This window comes from Diadema setosum, chromosome 6 (genome assembly GCF_964275005.1).
Source record: "Diadema setosum chromosome 6, eeDiaSeto1, whole genome shotgun sequence".
Taxonomy (NCBI): Eukaryota; Metazoa; Echinodermata; class Echinoidea; order Diadematoida; family Diadematidae; genus Diadema; species Diadema setosum.
In genome coordinates this window covers 7,812,658-7,830,935 of record NC_092690.1, presented here as the reverse complement: position 1 = coordinate 7,830,935, position 18,278 = coordinate 7,812,658, and the positions used below count along the sequence as shown (strand labels likewise).

General features: G+C 38.7%; 1 protein-coding gene across 1 annotated transcript in view; it reads right to left on the bottom strand.

The window, feature by feature from the left end:
- Positions 1-10,658, bottom strand: part of LOC140229933 (AMP deaminase 2-like) — a 77,213-nt gene extending 66,555 nt beyond the window's left edge. Inside the window, exon 1 of the mRNA XM_072310133.1 lies at positions 10,437-10,658. Coding sequence (XP_072166234.1) covers positions 10,437-10,629 — 193 coding nt within the window. The 5' untranslated portion in view covers positions 10,630-10,658. The remainder of the gene's footprint in view (positions 1-10,436) is intronic.
- Positions 10,659-18,278: the final 7,620 nt, after the last annotated feature.

The following is an 18,278-nucleotide window of genomic DNA, read 5'->3' as shown; positions in this document are numbered from 1 at the left end:
CTGATTGGTCAGTAGCTGTGCATCTAATTTTACTAGTCGCACATTTGATACCAAATAATCATTGCGATCACTGGCGATAGACACTCTATTATGCTATCACGCACTTGTAGCCAAAGAATTACAAGTGTACTAGGCAAGTGTTCACGCACTTTAATACATTCTAGGAGGAGAAGGCTAGCAATACCAGAGACTCCAACTCTCCCGTTTTCGACGGGAGATCTCCCGCCGAAAGCCCATTTTTGCGAAATCTCCCGTTCTCCCGCTTGAGATTTGATTGCTCCCGCCCTGGCTCTGTGTCTCCCGGCGAAAAGGATTTCTTACTTATTGCTATCGTATGTTGAAAAAAATAAGCCTTAGATAGCACCAGAGAACATCTAGAACCCTAGGAACTTCGCACACATCAACTTTGGAGTCTCCCGTTTGCTAGGGGTTTCGGGCGGGAGAATCTCCAGATCAGAAGGTGCTTGGGGTTGGAGTCTCTGCAATACATCCAGTAAATTTTCCATGCATCCCATGACGTATTTTACTGATTGTGAACAGGTCGCATCTATGGCAAGTAATATTAAGGAAATGCAACCTGTAAATTTGCCAAGAGTCTGTAAGTGTCGGCAATATGATTAAAACAATTGATTTTTGGCAAAAAAATTGTCCACCAATCTGTAAAAGAAATTAAATGCAAATGCATTTCCTGTTAGTCAGTAGGAATAGTATGCATGGAAAACATGGAATCTACTATGTACTCTAAACTCACTTGGCTGTACCTCTTGGGTTAAAAAAAAAAAAAATTAGGTTTACCTCTAAATGCATGACACACTCGGACTTGTGCATTTAAATGTGCACATTACTGCATACAGCGTACAACTCACATTAATTGTGATTATCATACCACAGGAACAATTATTGGTAGACAACTTTCTAAGTAGGTTTACTAAATAATATTCATAAACTAGAAAAGAGCACTGATATTCTAGGAAAGCCCGATTACATCCTGAACAGGAAATATTAGGCCAGGGCATTGGTCAACTGAATAGCCGAGGAAGGAGTCATCAGCTGGTCATCACGGTCCTATTGTGTCCGGTGTATACAATAGATCCTGCATGGCCCCACAGATGTACAGGTCAAATTCTTTTGTGAAAGAGATTAGCTTGCAGCTAGTATAAAGACAGCGGCCTTAAAGGTCTCCCCCTGTACTGAGAGAAACGCAGGAACTCAATCTTCCAATTTCCTGCCACACGTCTTGATTATCATTGCATCCATATCACATCAGAGTCCAACACAATGGGCACACCGAGGTAGACTTTTGGACTCATTCGATTCTTGTGTGTGTGTGTGTGTGTTGTTTGTTGGGTCTTTTTATAATTAAAGGTGAGGTTGAGTGCATGATCTACAAAGTAGATCTTCACTATACTGCAGACAATTAGTACCACACAGCTTCCGTTGCAGATATACACACAGATAGTTAAGTTATTTAAATTCATGTTCTTGTTTGCCCATTCATAAACTACAGTATAACTACTGAAAATTCTCATTATATCTACATGATCTACATTAATGACAGAAAAGATGATGAAGAAATATGGGAAAAACATTGTTAATGATTGTAATGGTCCCTAATGCAGAATCACACATCAAGCACTGCTCTTTAAAAACATTTCGGAACCAGAACGAGGTTATTTCAATTCTGTACATCCCTTATACTGGCTGACAACAGATCATGTGCACAATGGCAAGTGTTGGGGTCAGCTGAGTGGCACAGTATTGCCCAACTGCAGTGCATAGTGGATACCTTACTGTCAGCTTTAACCCATAGCTTACCGGAACCAGAAACAGAATGTATCTAATCTGTTGGAAATATTACCCATCAGTCCCACAAACCACTTATTTACTTATTTATTTATTTATTCATTCATTCATTCATGCATTCATTCATTCATTCATTCATTCATTCATTCATTCATTCATTCATTCATTCATTCATTCATTCATTCATTTATTCATTTATTTCCTTATTTATATATTCATTCATTTATTCATTTTTGGTGGTGGTAGTAGTGGTTTGGTGCTGTAATATTTTTACTACAATCTCAGCTACTGTAGTAGTCATCAGTATCACTGTTAAAGGCCAAGTGGAAAAAAAAAAACTTTTCGTAATATGAGCATTTTATTGCTCATAGGCCTAATTCTTTTGAACAGTTTCAGAATTTTTTCAATGCCTCTCAATTGCTTAATTTTGAACATATTCACAAATTGGCAATTATGCATTTTAGAAGGTCAAAATCTATCTTTCTCTCTGAAAGTGGAACATGTCTGTACTCTCCCTTTCTCTCTCTCTCTCTCTCTCTCTCTCTCTCTTTTTTTTTGGGGGGGGGGGGGGGGAGGGGGAATCAAAATTTGCTTGGAGATATCCATGCAATGTTGATCATTTCATTCAAAGACTATTAATGACAAGCTGTCAACTTATTATACACACACCTTTTTTTTTTCTTTGGTCCTTTTGCTTTGTAATTGCACTCCTACAGCTGTATGTACAATACCATTTCTTTGTTTAATCTGGTGCTGTATTCATTAAACATGCGCATACACGAACTCTCGTCTGAAATGACAGAGGGCGCCTCTTCAGCTCCATGCACTGCCGAAAACCATGACTGTCCTTGCAGCTTCGGGGAAACTCAAGTGGATGGTCAGTCTTAAAAGAAGATAAGATCTCTCCTGACTGTCCGGAAGACCTAGTCTGAATGTGGGGTGTGTCATCGAGTACAGTGATGTCAACCTTGAAGATTTAAAGGCGCCTCATAAACGAAAACATGACAGGCCCTACATGGGAAATATTGTGTCTGCACATGCGTGTGTAGGGGGATGGGGGTTGCTGAATACCAGTAGATTTATCTCACAGTACTGGAATGATGAAACTTGAAATACCGGTACTATTAGTACGAGGAATGTTTGCATGCATTTTAATTTCTCGAATTTTGCTAGAGCCAAGATTTGCAAAATTAAAATGCACGCGAAAGTTCTTATTGGATTCTACACTAAATGATTGAATGTCAGAGGCATCTCATGAAAATTTCATGCCGCGAAGAAGGCTATTGTCTCCTATTAGCGAAAATTTAATGCCGCCAAAGTATACTTGTACATGTATTGTGTTTTACAGTACATTATCATGTGTGTATCACAACCTAAAGGGATCACACTGTTGCTGTGTCATCAGACAAGTCATATACCCTGCCTGAATAGACCATAGAACTCTGGGCAGGCTCTGTAGGATGCCTGAAGAACACTGCTACCTCATGTCGGTTAAGACACAACACAGTGGATAGTCCCCTGGTAGCCTCCATAGAACCTCCTTGTAAATTTTGCCCAAAACCATGCAGGGAAGACTTGGGGTAGTTTCTGGATGACACACTGGTATAAAAAAAAAAGATGCTTGTGAGATAAAATCTTACCCAGGTTTTGATTTTATTTGAGGAATGTTTAACCCTGTGTTTGGTCTCCAAAGAAAGTGCAGCATTTTGTGTCTATTTTCAACCCTAATTGTATCACAGCTTTAAATCACATCAAACAGCAAATTCAGTTAAAATTTGGCAGGTACATTGGAAGGTATTTAGTGACTAGAAAGGGGCAGGAGATACAACTGTGTACCTTCAACCTAGAGTGCTTTGTTTCACAAAGGGCACACCAGCTGGCATGCTTTACATATATAAGGCCAAAAAAAAAAAAATTGTTGCATTGGCGTAACATGAGATTTTCAAATAGGGTCGGTCGGGCGGATTTTTTTTATTTTATTTTATTTTATTTTTTTGCTACCTGCATTTTACGTGTAAAACTCGTGCTCAGCTCAGTAAACAGTTACAACTGCTGCACCGAATGTGCTGTGTTCATCTATTCTACAAATCATTTATGAGGCCGATATTACTGGAATTATACCCCTTTACAGAATTTAAAGATGTTGAAATCCCTATCCTGAATGTTTTCACTTCATATTTTACTATTTTGACTTAGATAAGATAGATGCAAATTGACCCATATGTACGATCGTTTCATCGCACACGGCGATCTCTATTACAGTCCCACATATACAGATTCGTGTAAGTTCTCCACACAAGAAACCTATGGCAAAACTGTGCACAATACATCGCAGTCTGAATGCTACGTATACACTGAATAAATCTTGTTAGAGTACGTGTCCGTGTTGGAAACAGATGACATACTGATCAAGGAAGGCTTATGCGAGGCGCTAGATCTCTCCCTCGTACATCCGATATCCCCAGAGCCGTTTCCACTTCCGGGTTTGTTCGATTGCGATCGCAATCAACAAGATATTTGATATCGATAGCAAAAAAAAAAATAAAAAAACATGGGGTCGGCGGAATTTTTAGGGTCGGGCGGATTACGCCAATGCAACAATTTTTTTTTTTTTGCCTAACAAAAGGGTGTTGAAAGTAAAACTGACAAAGAAAAGGGAGTATCCATTCCATGTGATCACTCTTGCATCATAATGGCTTCTGTGTGGGATTCAAGTGTTGTGACACCATGCTTGCCACAGACACCTCTGCCACCGTTGATTTTATGACCAGTCACTTTACATGTGTCTGATGGTGTTTGTTTGTACCATATATCTTCTTTTTTTTTGGGGGGGGGAGAGAAAGAATTGGGTGGAAGGGGGAGTATTGAACTTGTGTTAAGCTAAAGCTTGCAGTGGAAGTACATTGTACTGTTGGAATGATCCCCACCTCAATTCAAAACACGCACAGTTTATCGTTGTGTGGGGACTATATCACGAGCATAACAGAGGGGGAGTGGCTACTCTATGGTCGTGAAATCGTCCCCACCACATGCAATTCGCACGCAGTTTCCCATAGAGTGGGGACTATATCACGACCATAATAGACATTGTACAGTTGGACTTGTGCAAAACTTGAATGGGCACTTTCCTATGACAGATGTCAGTTCTGTAGCTGCATTATTTATTGTATAAGGACACGTTCACCCAAATACGCATGTGTGGACTGCATTGTAGGTGAATGCAGCAATATCGGTGGACTGCATTGTAGGTGAATGCAGCAATATCGGTAGAACATGTGAGTAAAGGTTGGGGGAAAATTGGACAATCCATTCAAAAGTTATGAATTTTTAAAGTTTAAGTGTTGCCATTGATGGATAAAAAGATTATTAAAGTACATGTACTGTACAATGTAAACAGCTTGTGACATCACTGAATGATATTAGATGATCAATATAAAGAAAATATTTATAAAGACAATTCCACAAAATATAATTTTTCATGAAGAAAAAACACACATTCCCTCAAGTTGCTTCACACACATTTTCAGGGGTAATATTGTTCCTCCTGCTTTCTGCAAGAGGTGAGTCTAGTCCTCTTTTATTTTGCTAGAGATATAAAAACATGCCAAATTCTGTTAACACTTTCTTTCTTTTTTTCTGCAAAAGCTCAGAGAAGATCATTATCTCCCACTCCTTATATAGAGGAACCTGGTATACCAGGTTCCTGTGGTGTCAATTGACAGGAACCCGATACACCATGTTAGCAAAACGTATACAAGAGTACCTGTATTCTTGGCCTACTGTACATGTAAATTCATGTTTATTTGTGTTTAATATGCTGACCAGAAAAAATTACCTTGATTGAAAGATTGGTATGTCTTCTATCAATGTCTGTTCTTTTTTTTCTGTATCAAAACTGCATACATGTATTTTTGTCTAATCTACCTTTTTCCACCAAAGTAGTAAAGCTGGTTTTGCTACAAAACCCATGAAGATGTACTATCAAGGCTGAGCTCATTAGATTTTGTCTTCTGTTTAGCCGACTACATTCGGTCTGGTGCCCTAATAGTGCACAGTACATGTATGTCCCCCAAAAAAATTACAACCAGATTTTCGCAATGATAACTTCCAATTTATTGTATGTTTAAACTACATGTATCTGCATGCTGTTTCAGGGTCTTAAAATATAACATCTTTCATAGCTATATTTCGCAGAAAACCCCATTCATTTTCGTTAAGTGGTCACAGAGAAATGTGGATCATTACAAAGCAAGCTATGAGTCTGACCCACCTGGAACTGCATATCGATGTGCAAACACAATGGGCAGAACTTGGAGGGAAGGGATTCCTGACATGGTCTACATGTAAAAAAATCCTCATTTCTCTTTGACCACTGAAACAAATCGAATGGGGTTTTCTGTATAAAAATGTGGGTAATAAGATATACATGTAGTTTCACACCTTTAAAGAATATTTGGATTGATTCACTACTTTTAAAGTTATTGGTGCGGGTCCCGTTGTAATTTTTTTCTGGGACATACAGTGTACCGTATAACACGAGAGTTTGTGAGCCCATCAAGGCACGGCCACGCTCTATCACATCCGATCAATATTCTGCATTGTTCAATAGCACATTGAATGCACTTGACTGTGGAAAGGTGATACATGCATGTACAATGTACATATACCGCTTGACTGCTTTCGTACGGGCGGATTAGGATCAGAACAGAATTACCGGTATGATAAAAGAATATTTGGGGGCATTGAAGGCTTTCAGAGAATAGCGGGAGGAAGACAGAACGCTGATCCCCATGTTTTGTGTTCTGTTATCTGTGCAATGTTATTCTGTGTTTCTTCTCTGGAGAATACCCACCCAGTAGTGTACTTAAAGGACAAGTTCACCTTTAAACCTATACCATGTGGATAAAAAGTGAATGCAGCAATATTATTAGAACACATTATTGAAAGTTTAGGAAAAATTGGACAATCTGTTCAAATTCAGATTTTTTTTTTAAATTATCTGTGCAGTCACTACTGTATGAGAAGACTACTACAGTTACATGCGTACAACAATAAAATGTATAAGGAAAAGAAGAAAATTTCACAAAATTTAATCTTTTGAAAAAAAAACATTTCCTCAACCTGTCACTGTTGTATCATGTTTAAAGGGTATGGCTGGTAACTGATAAGTGGGAATGAATCAGTGGAAATGTTGGGGGATGATTGTTCCAATCCTTGTGGGATTCATTTAAGAGTACAATGTACATTATACAAAAACTGTACATTGTTGTGTAAAAATTATTTGCTTCAGAATGGTCTCATATTCAAGTAATGTGCATTTTAACGTTTCCAAGTTAGCATGCCTGTACAGTGACGGGGCGATCGTACACGTATAAACTGCACATAACTTTAATATGAGACCATTCTGAAGCAAATAATTTTCACAAAACAATAGATATATAATGCACTCTTAAATGAATCCCACAAGGATTGGAACAATCATCCCCCAGCATTCCCACTGATTCCCACTGATCAGGTACTAGCCATCTCCTTTAAGGGTAATATCATTCCCCCTGCCTTCTGAAAGAGGCAAGTCAAGCATTCTTTTATTATGCAAAAAAGTGAAAATATGTTGAATTTTCTTTATATTGTTACACAAAGTACACGTACAGACTGTTGTATGTGACGTCACAAGCTGTAGTAGTCTTCTCATCCAGCAGTGACTGAGCACAAACTTCAAAAATTCATACGTGTAACTTTTGAATGGGTTGTCCAATTTTCCTCAAACTCTCACTGAAGTGTTCTACTAATATTGCTGCATTCACTTAATCAACATAACGTCCTTTAATACTAGCTAGTTATTATCACATCATTGCCTCTCACTTATCAACGTCATCGCACTCTTAACTTGTTCAAAAGTTGTCAAAATGAGTGCTTTGAGAGTGAGCATGCTTTGTAAAGGATGCTGTGATTTTTGTGAATGAAGTCTACAAATCTGTGAGTTATAGTATTGACCGATTCAGGTTCGTTGAGGGCAGCAGACATTTTATGGCACTGGGCGCAGCCATGAGCTCAAATTGCGGTGTCTCAGCCGACCCCCCTGCTCTCCCCCACCCCACGGGCAACATGTTTATCGCGCACTTGTAACAAAGGTTCGCGCACTAAGCAAGCATTCGCGCACTCAGTATGAGATGCCCATTGGCTAAAACAACCATGCATCAGTTTTTCATTCTGCGCGCGTGAGAGGGGTGGGGAGGGAGGAGGGGGGGTCGGATGATACACCGCAGTAATGGCGCTGCCCATGCCAAAAATACACATAGCGCGTCACAGAATCGGTCAATACAATGTATGTAGATTCTACACAACCCCAGGGTGCTCCTTCACACTGTGGGAGCACCCCGAGTCAAGATATCTCTGTACAGTGAAAAAGAAACACAAATTTTCGCGCCTCTATAAGTTTCATATTTTACCAGCAAAAGGCTTACTTTTATAATTTGTACGTTTCTCACCCAACTAATACGATATGTTCACTTAAGTTCATTTCCACACTGATCCAATGTGGTCTTAAAAAGACATTTTTCTATGAGTTCATCTCCATACCTCTAGTTCATTCTTTGGCTTTCAATGCAACCTTTGCGTGGCACTTTGCGCACTGGCTAAATGAATATCGATGAGAGTCGCAATGATTTTAGCCTTTGAACAAGGCCCTTTTGCAGCGCGCTGTGTAGTGGCAAGCGAAAGGGTTAGAGTGAAATGCGCCCACACCAGCAGAGAGCAATCGGGCACCACACGATGTCACGCAGAAGAGTGCCTGGTCAAAAGGCTACACTGCTACCGACTCGCACAAGCACAGACGTTTCAAATTCGTCCTACAGAGCAATTGTCGTTCTCGCAGATCCCTCCTGACCGAATCATTTAAAGTCGTCGATTTGGACAGAAATGGACTATTAGCGGAACCAAACGTTCCCTGTATCCTGTTGTCAATAATTGGACTACATCGGTATGTATACATGTACATGTATTCAAATTGACAAATATTTTGTATTTAAGTTGAAATTTAGCCGTGATATTAAGCCTTAACAGATCCCAAATCCTACAGTACAATGCGCAGCCCAAACGCATAGGCCCGAATTCACGAAGGCTGTACAAATGAAACCATGGTTTAAACCATGGACAAAAACCATGGAGCGCCAAGTGTCGCACGGAATATTTCGTTACGAAATTGGTGATTTCGTCGACAAAATGACCGTTTCGTTAACGAAATTATCATTTCGTGGACGAAATGTTCATTTAGTTACAAAATGTTGTCATTTCGTCACAAAATAATTATTTCATCGACGAAATGACTGATTTCGTAAAGAAATATTCCATGCCACACTAGGCGCTCCATGGTTTTTGTCCATGGTTTAAACCATGGTTTCATTTGTACCACCTTCGTGAATTCGGGCCAAAGCGTTTGGTCTAGTCACAATTAATTCTACACATGACCTGCACTCACATCAAAAGATGAATAACTTCTGTTGTAGTTTTGAGGGTTTTCCCCCTCAGAAGTCATATCATAACATTATTCTCTTTGACTTTGGTATTCCATTATGACTAAGTGGTAAATTACTGTGCCAATTCTGCATTGCAAGACACAATAGCACCAGGGGGCATTTCATAAAACTTGTCATTAGTGCAAGTGACAAGTTGTCATAGATGTGACAAGCTACTGATATCCTTGCAGCTGATTGGCTGAGAGCAAATTTGTCATAGAAATGTGGCAGTTGTCACTGACAAGTTTTATGAAACGCCCCCCCTGGACTCACTCAGCTCACCTGGGTATGATTCTAGAATTAATTTATATGTCTACCTAGATGCATTTGCTTTGTCTACAATTGTACTTACACTGTAGTAAAGATAGATCAGGGGCCCTTTCATAAAACTTGTCATCAATGACAACTGAACTGCCACATTTCTATGACAAATTTGCTCTCAGCCAATCAGATGCAAGGATTTCAGTAGCTTGTCACATCTATGACAAGTTGTCACATCTACATGTATGACAAGTTGTCACTGATGACAAATTTTATGAAATGGGCCCAAGATATTCTTCATACAGTGTACACATTGTAAAATGGTATCTAAATGTGTTAACTTTGATGTAGCCCAACCAGACGCTGTGCGAAGCACGCTATTTATACAGCGACTGGGCTGTGTATAGTTAAATCTGATGGTACACCTCATCCCTCAATCCCGCACTCGATATTACATCAAAACTCATTCTTTCCTAATCCTATACCTAGATCGGTTAGATCAATGCCCTCCTTCCAAGTTCCAGACAATGTTGTGACGGCCTCCTCAGACCTCAGTCAATTAGACAATGCCTTTTGCTTTTGTCTCCTGCTGACGGAAGGCACCAGCAGGTAGTTTTGAGGCAGTTTTTATTTTGTTCCTTAGTTGCTTGTCTCCTTGTTGTATTTAAAATTGGCACATTCACCATAGAACCTTCTACCTACCCCTATCCGACCACGACAAACACTGTCACGAAAGCTGTCACGATCATGATCGAAGTCGATGTAAAGAAGGAAGTAGCAGACTATTCACAAGAGGAAGATGATGAACTCACAATATAAATTTAAAAAATCTACCTACCACTAACAGACGACACTTACCACTCCCTCTCCCATGGTCCATCTCGTCCAAGCCGCTGCCATTTATAAGAACTGGAGAACTCTGTTCTCGTTGTCCCTGGCCGGGTAGGATCAATTTGAGGGCATCTCGATCTAGCTGCGCGGCTGTCCCCTCCTCCGCAGCCGGTGGCACCCCGTTGGATTTGGCAGAGGTTACGTTGGACGCGGGGTCCATGTTTGGGTTCGCAGGGCTGCTTCGCTGCTGGCGTGCTGCGAGTAGGACCACAGCAAGTTACAACTCTTTTTTCTTCTAAAACGACCCAAAGCAGCAACCCTGGTCTCTCCTTGAACTGAATGGTAAATGACTACGCCACGCTGTGGTGAAAATCACACAGAATTTTTGTCTTATTTTGGCTGTGAAATATGTCGCGTATCCTCCTACACGATGGTGTAATCAGCTGTGTTGTCTTCGAAAACAATCAAAATTCCATGCCTACTCACTAGGTGCCTCGTAAATTCGTACAGCAGCTTGTGGCCTGAGCCTTGCAGCTGGCCTGGTGCAGGGTCTGGAACACCGTTCTCGTTGACCGTTGTACACATGCACAGGATTAGACTAGGCAGATGGAACCCCCATTTTGCCATTATAAAGCGAAGTGCGCTCTCTACGTTGGAATTCCAGAACATTGCACCACGGTTGAGGTTTCAGACCCCTACAAGTACAAGTAAAATTGATAATAATAATGATAAAAAAATGGAAATGTTTAAACATGCGATTGTACAAAATATTTCTAATCATTGTTGCAACTGAATCGATATGACAACAACAATGTCTCAGGCTTTATCAAGCGATTTTATGCCGTTGTAAATGTACATGTAAGTGTGGATGCGGGAAATGTACATTTAATGTGAAAATTTGCAGTGAAAAAGACAATTTGACGAGAAACTTTTCTGAAGATATTCGAAGATTCACTCTGTATGGATTGCATCCACGATCTCACAAAACGATGGTTCATGACTACTCGTATATCATTATGCTGCAATGGAGATATTGGTGATTAGTGTGATAAATTTTTACACAAAAACATTATAAGCAAAGTAGGCTATTGATCGCAAAATAGTTTCACACGAAATGATAAGTAATCAATGGTTCCGAAAATCAAGTAGGACTTCTTTCTTGTACAAGAAGTAATGTAATTAAAACGTGAAAAAAAAACACATTTTATTCTGGATTGTAAAATGCAGAGCACATTGGCAATTAAAAAAAAAAGTGATTCAGAGAAACCAGTCATTTTTCATCCCAAAAAAAGAAAAACGAACTATTTACCACGTAAAGACACTATGATGATATTTTCATCGAAAAAAGAAATGAAATACAAGTACGCTGATATAATTATACTCCTAAAAAATGATTACAAACAGCATAGACTCAACTTAAGTGACAGTTTCTCTTTGAATTGCCAATTTAAGCTTACACACACACACACACTTACACGAAACACACACTCATGTACACACTCATGCAAACACACACTCATGCACACTTTTTTTTTGTTTTCAGTGATCTTTTTATTAATTCCATTTCCTTTGAAAATATAACAATTCCAAAAAAAAAAAATACATACATTCTACATAACATCTGTCATAGAATGTTCCTACATGTATGAGACATAATCCATAAGACAAGAATAATCATTCAATTCATTTTAAGGCAGAAATCAAACAAAAGAAAGAAAATAGAATGAATTATCCGATCATTCCTTTTTCACTACAAAAAAATTAATATTCATTTGCAATTGTAGGCAACTTAGCCAAACACTAAAAAAAAAGAAATTTCTATTATATTAAAAGAACAATAACAACAACAACAACAACAATAACAACAACAACAACAACAACAACAAAAACCACCCTCATTCTCACCTTTCCACCATACCCAACCTTCAACCACTCATAATTTTACCCCCCCCCCCACAAAAAGAAACCGTCCCTCTCATCTCCAAACCAACTCCCCGCCCTCTACACCACATCCACCTCCTTACCCACCCGAGACAGACACACTCCCTCTCATCCACCCACCCATTCACCCATTCACACACCCACCCTGCACACACATCCACTTAACACACACACATCCACTTAAACACACATCCACACCCCCTGCACACACAACACACAACACACAATTATTTCTGCTCGCATTCAGAACATAGATAATTATACTAATTATGCTTATGATTATGCTACATACACACAATACATGTATGCACATACACATAATACACATAATATACATGTCCACATATTACCTGCAAATATATTTTATATACACAATACTTATCTCTGAACTCAAAAATATTTAGAGAAAAAGAAAAAGTCAGTGATCAAACACACACAAAAGGGGAGAAGTACGAGTGCATGAATAAACTAATCCTTTAAGCATTTCCATTTCAGCAAATGCAAACCCGATTTATTTCTTCTAATGGCAATATCATTTTCTTCCTTTCGACATATCATTAATATCTTTTTTAATTCTGTCAATGTCGGTGTTATTAACTGTGACCTCGCTTTATATAACATAATGGATAAGAATAAGAGTGTTGTACAATTTGATTCTGTGAGAAATTCCTTCTAAACCAATATGTATATCCCGCCAAACTAAATTACGCAACTCTTCTAACTGAAAGTACTCAATGAAATCATGTCATAAAGATTTAACCTTTTCACAGTTCCAAAATAAATGCGAGTAAGTTTCAGAGCTTTTTCCACAAAAGGAACATATTTAATCATCAGCCACAAAACCAAACTTTAGAAGCTGTTCCTTGGTATAAATCGCCCCGTGTAATAATTTATATTGAAATTCTCTTAGATCTCCAATCAAAGTTGAAATTCTGGGCCTTATAAAAATATCTCTCATACTTTTATCACCGAAAACAAATTTTTGGTGTCCATCTCTGATTTCTAAACAGTAAGACTGCTTTAAAAGAGACACGAAATGTGAATAAATCTTCACACCTACTCACAACACACACACACACACACACACACACACACATGCATGCACACACACAAAAGTTCATTCAGATACATACAACTACATGGGGTAATAGGATGATACAGGCCACACAATCACAAAAAAATTGACAAACACAATGTACATGCTTCCGCTATAAATCACTTCAAAGTTTACAGTATTTGAAATGCAATCTATCCGCTCAAGCTCGCACTCTTTGTATTATTTCTCTCTTAGTCAAGTTTCTCTTGCCTTCCTCTTAGTCGTTTTATATATATATATATATATATATATATATATATTATATATATATATATTTTTTTTTTTTTTTTTTTTTTTTTTAGTTGATAAGTTGATTAGTGATTGACTGTCGTCAGTGTTCTATGTGTTTTAGTCACTTCATATCATTTTCATACATTGTATTTTATCTGCGCGTACATGATTGCATTCTCGTACTTAATTGATAATGGTTTTGAGGGGGACGCATACTACAAGCTATGCTTTTTAGCTTCCCCTCCATTTGCAACATTTTCGGCATTATGCAGTATGTACTGAGTAGCATGTATCTATTTCTTCCTCAGTTTATTGTGTTTAGGGGGTCTGGGCAATTACCTCCTGGGCAATCACGGTTATTACCCCCAGACCCTTCCCCTATCTCTAACATTAATCCTTTAATCCTGAACCTAATCCTAATCCTAACCAAAACTGTAAAACTTCTCGCGAAACTTCCTACTCAAACAAAGGATACTTGACCTCATCCCCGCCAGACTTCTCGGTCTTTTGTCAGTGTGAACGCAAGGAACTGAAACTTCGCGAAGTTTGTCATGTGATCATTACCACCTGTTTTGGGGTGGTGCCTCAGAAGCGCACGGCTATTGTGTTGTACAGGTGTTCATTGTTACGTCACAATAATTAGCAATCAGACGGCGCGTTCCGTCCTCTTTCTTGCGCACGGGCACTAATGACCCAAACTTCTCTTGATCCAAAGATAGAGAAGTTTGTCTATTAGTGTGAGCCGACGACAATTAAGAAGGCTGGTCGCGAATACTTACGCGATCTTAAACTTACCAATCTTTTGCCAGTCTTACCGCACCTGTTGTCTAAGTTTTCCCTTCTCCATTTGAATGTTCTTTGTTCTTCTGCCCTTTCTTTGTCTTTCCGTTCAATTCTCTGTTCTCATATCTCCACTGGCGTATATAATAGCAGAAGCGCGTACAAGAGGGGATGTAGTGACAATATGGTGAAAGAAATAAAACAAAAACACTTTAAAAAAAAGATATTATTCAGAGGGGTGAAGGTGAATATTTTCTTCATTTTGTCTCCCTCTGCAAATTGAATTTGTTAAGGTCGCAACTGCTGATCTGTAAATTAACAAACATGTTGGAAAAAAACGAACCAATGGGACTCGAACCTGTCATCTATACTGCTTTCCGGGCAACACTATCAGGCTGAGGGAGACCTACCACCATATAGGCTATAGAGGGAGAGAAAGTGAAGAAACTCGCACCTGAAACTTCGTTTGTTTGTTTGTTTGTTGGTAGGTTATTGGCAGGTGGCATAGTCAGAGCAAACTAAGATGCAAACGCGAAAAGTAATGATAGAGACAGTAATACCAGAAGTGAAATCACAATACTATAAACAGTGAAAGTACAGCAATATTGATATCAATAGGAGTATAGTAATACATGGTTATAGTAATTCTACTAAAAAAATAGCAACAGTTGTGGTAATGCTAATCCAACAAGCAATTGATAGTAATAGATAATTAGTTCTGCTAACAGTAACGGTTATACAGTGTAGTTTGATTTGATTTGAATTTGATATGTTTTATTTCTGCATTCAATCAGATACAATTTAAATACAAATTTCAAAAGTACAAAGACAAAGAATAGCAAGTGCAGTGAAATAAACCGATAACAGTACACAAATATAGATACACATAGGTGATTCCATTGACCAGTGTACATACACAAAAACACAAAATACAGAGACTCCAACCCCAAGCACCTTCTGATCTGGAGATTCTCCCGCCCGAAACCCCTAGCAAACGGGAGACTCCAAGTTGATGTGTGCGAAGCGCGAAGTTCCTAGGGTTCTAGATGTTCTCTGGTGCTATCTAAGGCTTATCTTTTAAACATACAATAACAATAAGTAAGAAATGCTTTCCACCGGGAGACACAGAGCCAGGGCGGGAGAAATCAAATCTCAAGCGGGAGAACGGGAGATTTTGCAAAAATGGGCTTTCGGCGGGAGATCTCCCGTCGAAAACGGGAGAGTTGGAGTCTCTGTAAAATAAAATATACAGTATTTTTCAGTAAATAACAGAGATCATTGAATGCAGGAGACCACCATCGTAAGCGATTAAGCTTGAAATGGATGGGGGTCTCATACAGTGTAGTTGCGAGTATACTATTCAGGACAATATTCGTAATTTGCATCATCAGTTCTTCTTTTAGCATGCATGTAGGCCCTAGTAGGAAGTAGTAGACTAGTGGCACTATAGGCCTACATTGTAGTATAGCATCCTTGATTAACCAGTTTAGTAGAAGTAACATTATGGTATATGCCCCCGTATATCTATTGATTACGAAAGTTGTACGCGTGTATTATCATGAATGATATATAACGCGCGCTTGAGGTAGAAAGAATTTATCTAATGCTTGACAATCAGAAACAGTTTGCTTGAATCGAATAGTCTAATTCGACACAAGAAATCTGCCCACGCACTGCTGATCTACATTTCCCCCTTCAGGTATACTTCTTACCTATAATTCTTTTGTGTAATAACAGAGAGAAAGACAGATTGAAGATTTTCTATTTGATAAGTAAAAGCAGAACGAGAAGCAGTAGTTATGTTTTTCCATCAAAGGTTATCTCCAGATAGCCTTTCAGTGACGTAATTATCTCGGCGTGTTATCACCAAAGGCGCGAGTTGATGATGGCTCCGGCAGCGCTAGGACTTCCGCTCAAATCGTTAATCTTTCATTTTCAATGAAAAAAAGAAAGAAAGAAGCAATGTAACTCATCATCAAAGAACGCACAAAGAGTATAAACGCGCACACACAATAGTCATAGTAGAGCAGGGAGGTGGCGCCCACCTCTCGGGGATAGAGAAACTGTGCAGTACTGGTTGAGGTGGGGATTCAGGTTTATAACATTTCTAAGTGTGATAATGAGAAACCTCTTATGAAATATGAAAAAGCATGTAATTTTGAGAAGGATTCAACGTTTATTTGACGAAAATTGGTTTTCAAATGGCTGAGATATCCTCAAAAAAGTGAAAATAATAATAGGCGACAGGCCACGCCTTTATAATTCGGATCTCTTTGCTTCACGCCTTGTTTTTTTTTTGTGTTTTTTTTTTTGTTGTTGATATCTCAGCCATTTCAAAACCGATTTTCATCAAATAAACTTTTGAAACCCCTTAGAATTGCATGCTCTTTGAGTGGTTTCTGAATATCTTGCCAAAGGTTAAAAGCGAAATCCTCACGTCAACCAGAACAGAGTCGGCCTTTAGGTGGATTTCATCAACGTGGAGTAATTTTCCTAATTACCACCAGCTTCCCCTCCTTGTACTCTAATTTCTTATTCTGTAAAGTCATTTCATAATGTCAACAGATTGCGCAACAAAACTCCTACGTTTATGACACTAATTTTCCTTAATTGCTTGTGGGGAACAACACAAACATCTCAGTATTGCTATTAAACCTTTTCCTCGTCTTCCTTGCGATAAGGCAAAATATAACACTTAAAATGCCACTGATCTTGTCGCATACACAGGATTCTCACTATTTTTTTCCTCTCTCTCTCTCTCTCTCTTCCTCTGTTTTATATATGTTACGTGCAGTGAGCCCCGTCTGTAGAATTGGTGATAAATTTTTAACATACTGTGCAATTCATAGGTAAACATATTATGCCGGATAGAGATGAAAGGATAACTTCACCTTCAATGACAAATGATAATGACAAAATGCTCCACATGTTTATCAAACCTAATAAGATTTCAAATGTCACATATCCATTCATTATGTGCATACAAACGTTTTCTTGCGTGGGAGGGACGTAGGACCTACTCCCTCCCTCCCACACCTTCCCACGTTAGGTGCTCCTCCACACACTGTCTTGTACACTTTTGGGATAGACAAATTTCCGAATATTCAGCATGTTCAGGTGTATCAACAAATTCAAAATGTCAATTTCAACAAATTCAAATTGTCAATTTCAAAATGTCAATTGTGCAACAGCGTAGTTCCTATTATCACAAACACAGATAAGAAAATAGTGTCACTTCATACTATAGTCATAACATAGTAAAAAAAAAAGGGGGGGGTGGGGGAAACAATAATATAACTAGACTGACATCATAAACAGAGGATGACTTGCTTTACATTCCACTATACATTTACATGCCATTATACATTTAAACTATACAGTGTGTTCGCCGTGCATGTGGTTCTTTAGTCAACAAACTTTACAGTGGGATTTACATTAGTTTCTAGCTCATTAAATATACGTAAGCAGGTTTGGGGTTTACGGTTTCTGCGTAGTCGATGTGATTATATGTGAGAACGATGTGTGTGCAAGTGTGATTGCAGTGCAAGACAGTGTGGATTCTGAATAATGTGCACACTTTTTGGGGGTGTGCAGTTTGAACTCGTGTTTATGGGATTTACATGGATTTCTAGCTACTTACGTAGACGTTAGCAGGTTTGGGGTATATGCGGTTTCTACGTATAGTCGCTGTGTCATTGACTTTATGTGAGAACGATGTGTGGGCAAGTGTGATATGCAGTGCAAAACAATGTGAACTCTTATATTGTGCACACTTTTGGTTGTTTATATACATGCAATTTGAACCTTTGTGAGTGAGACGG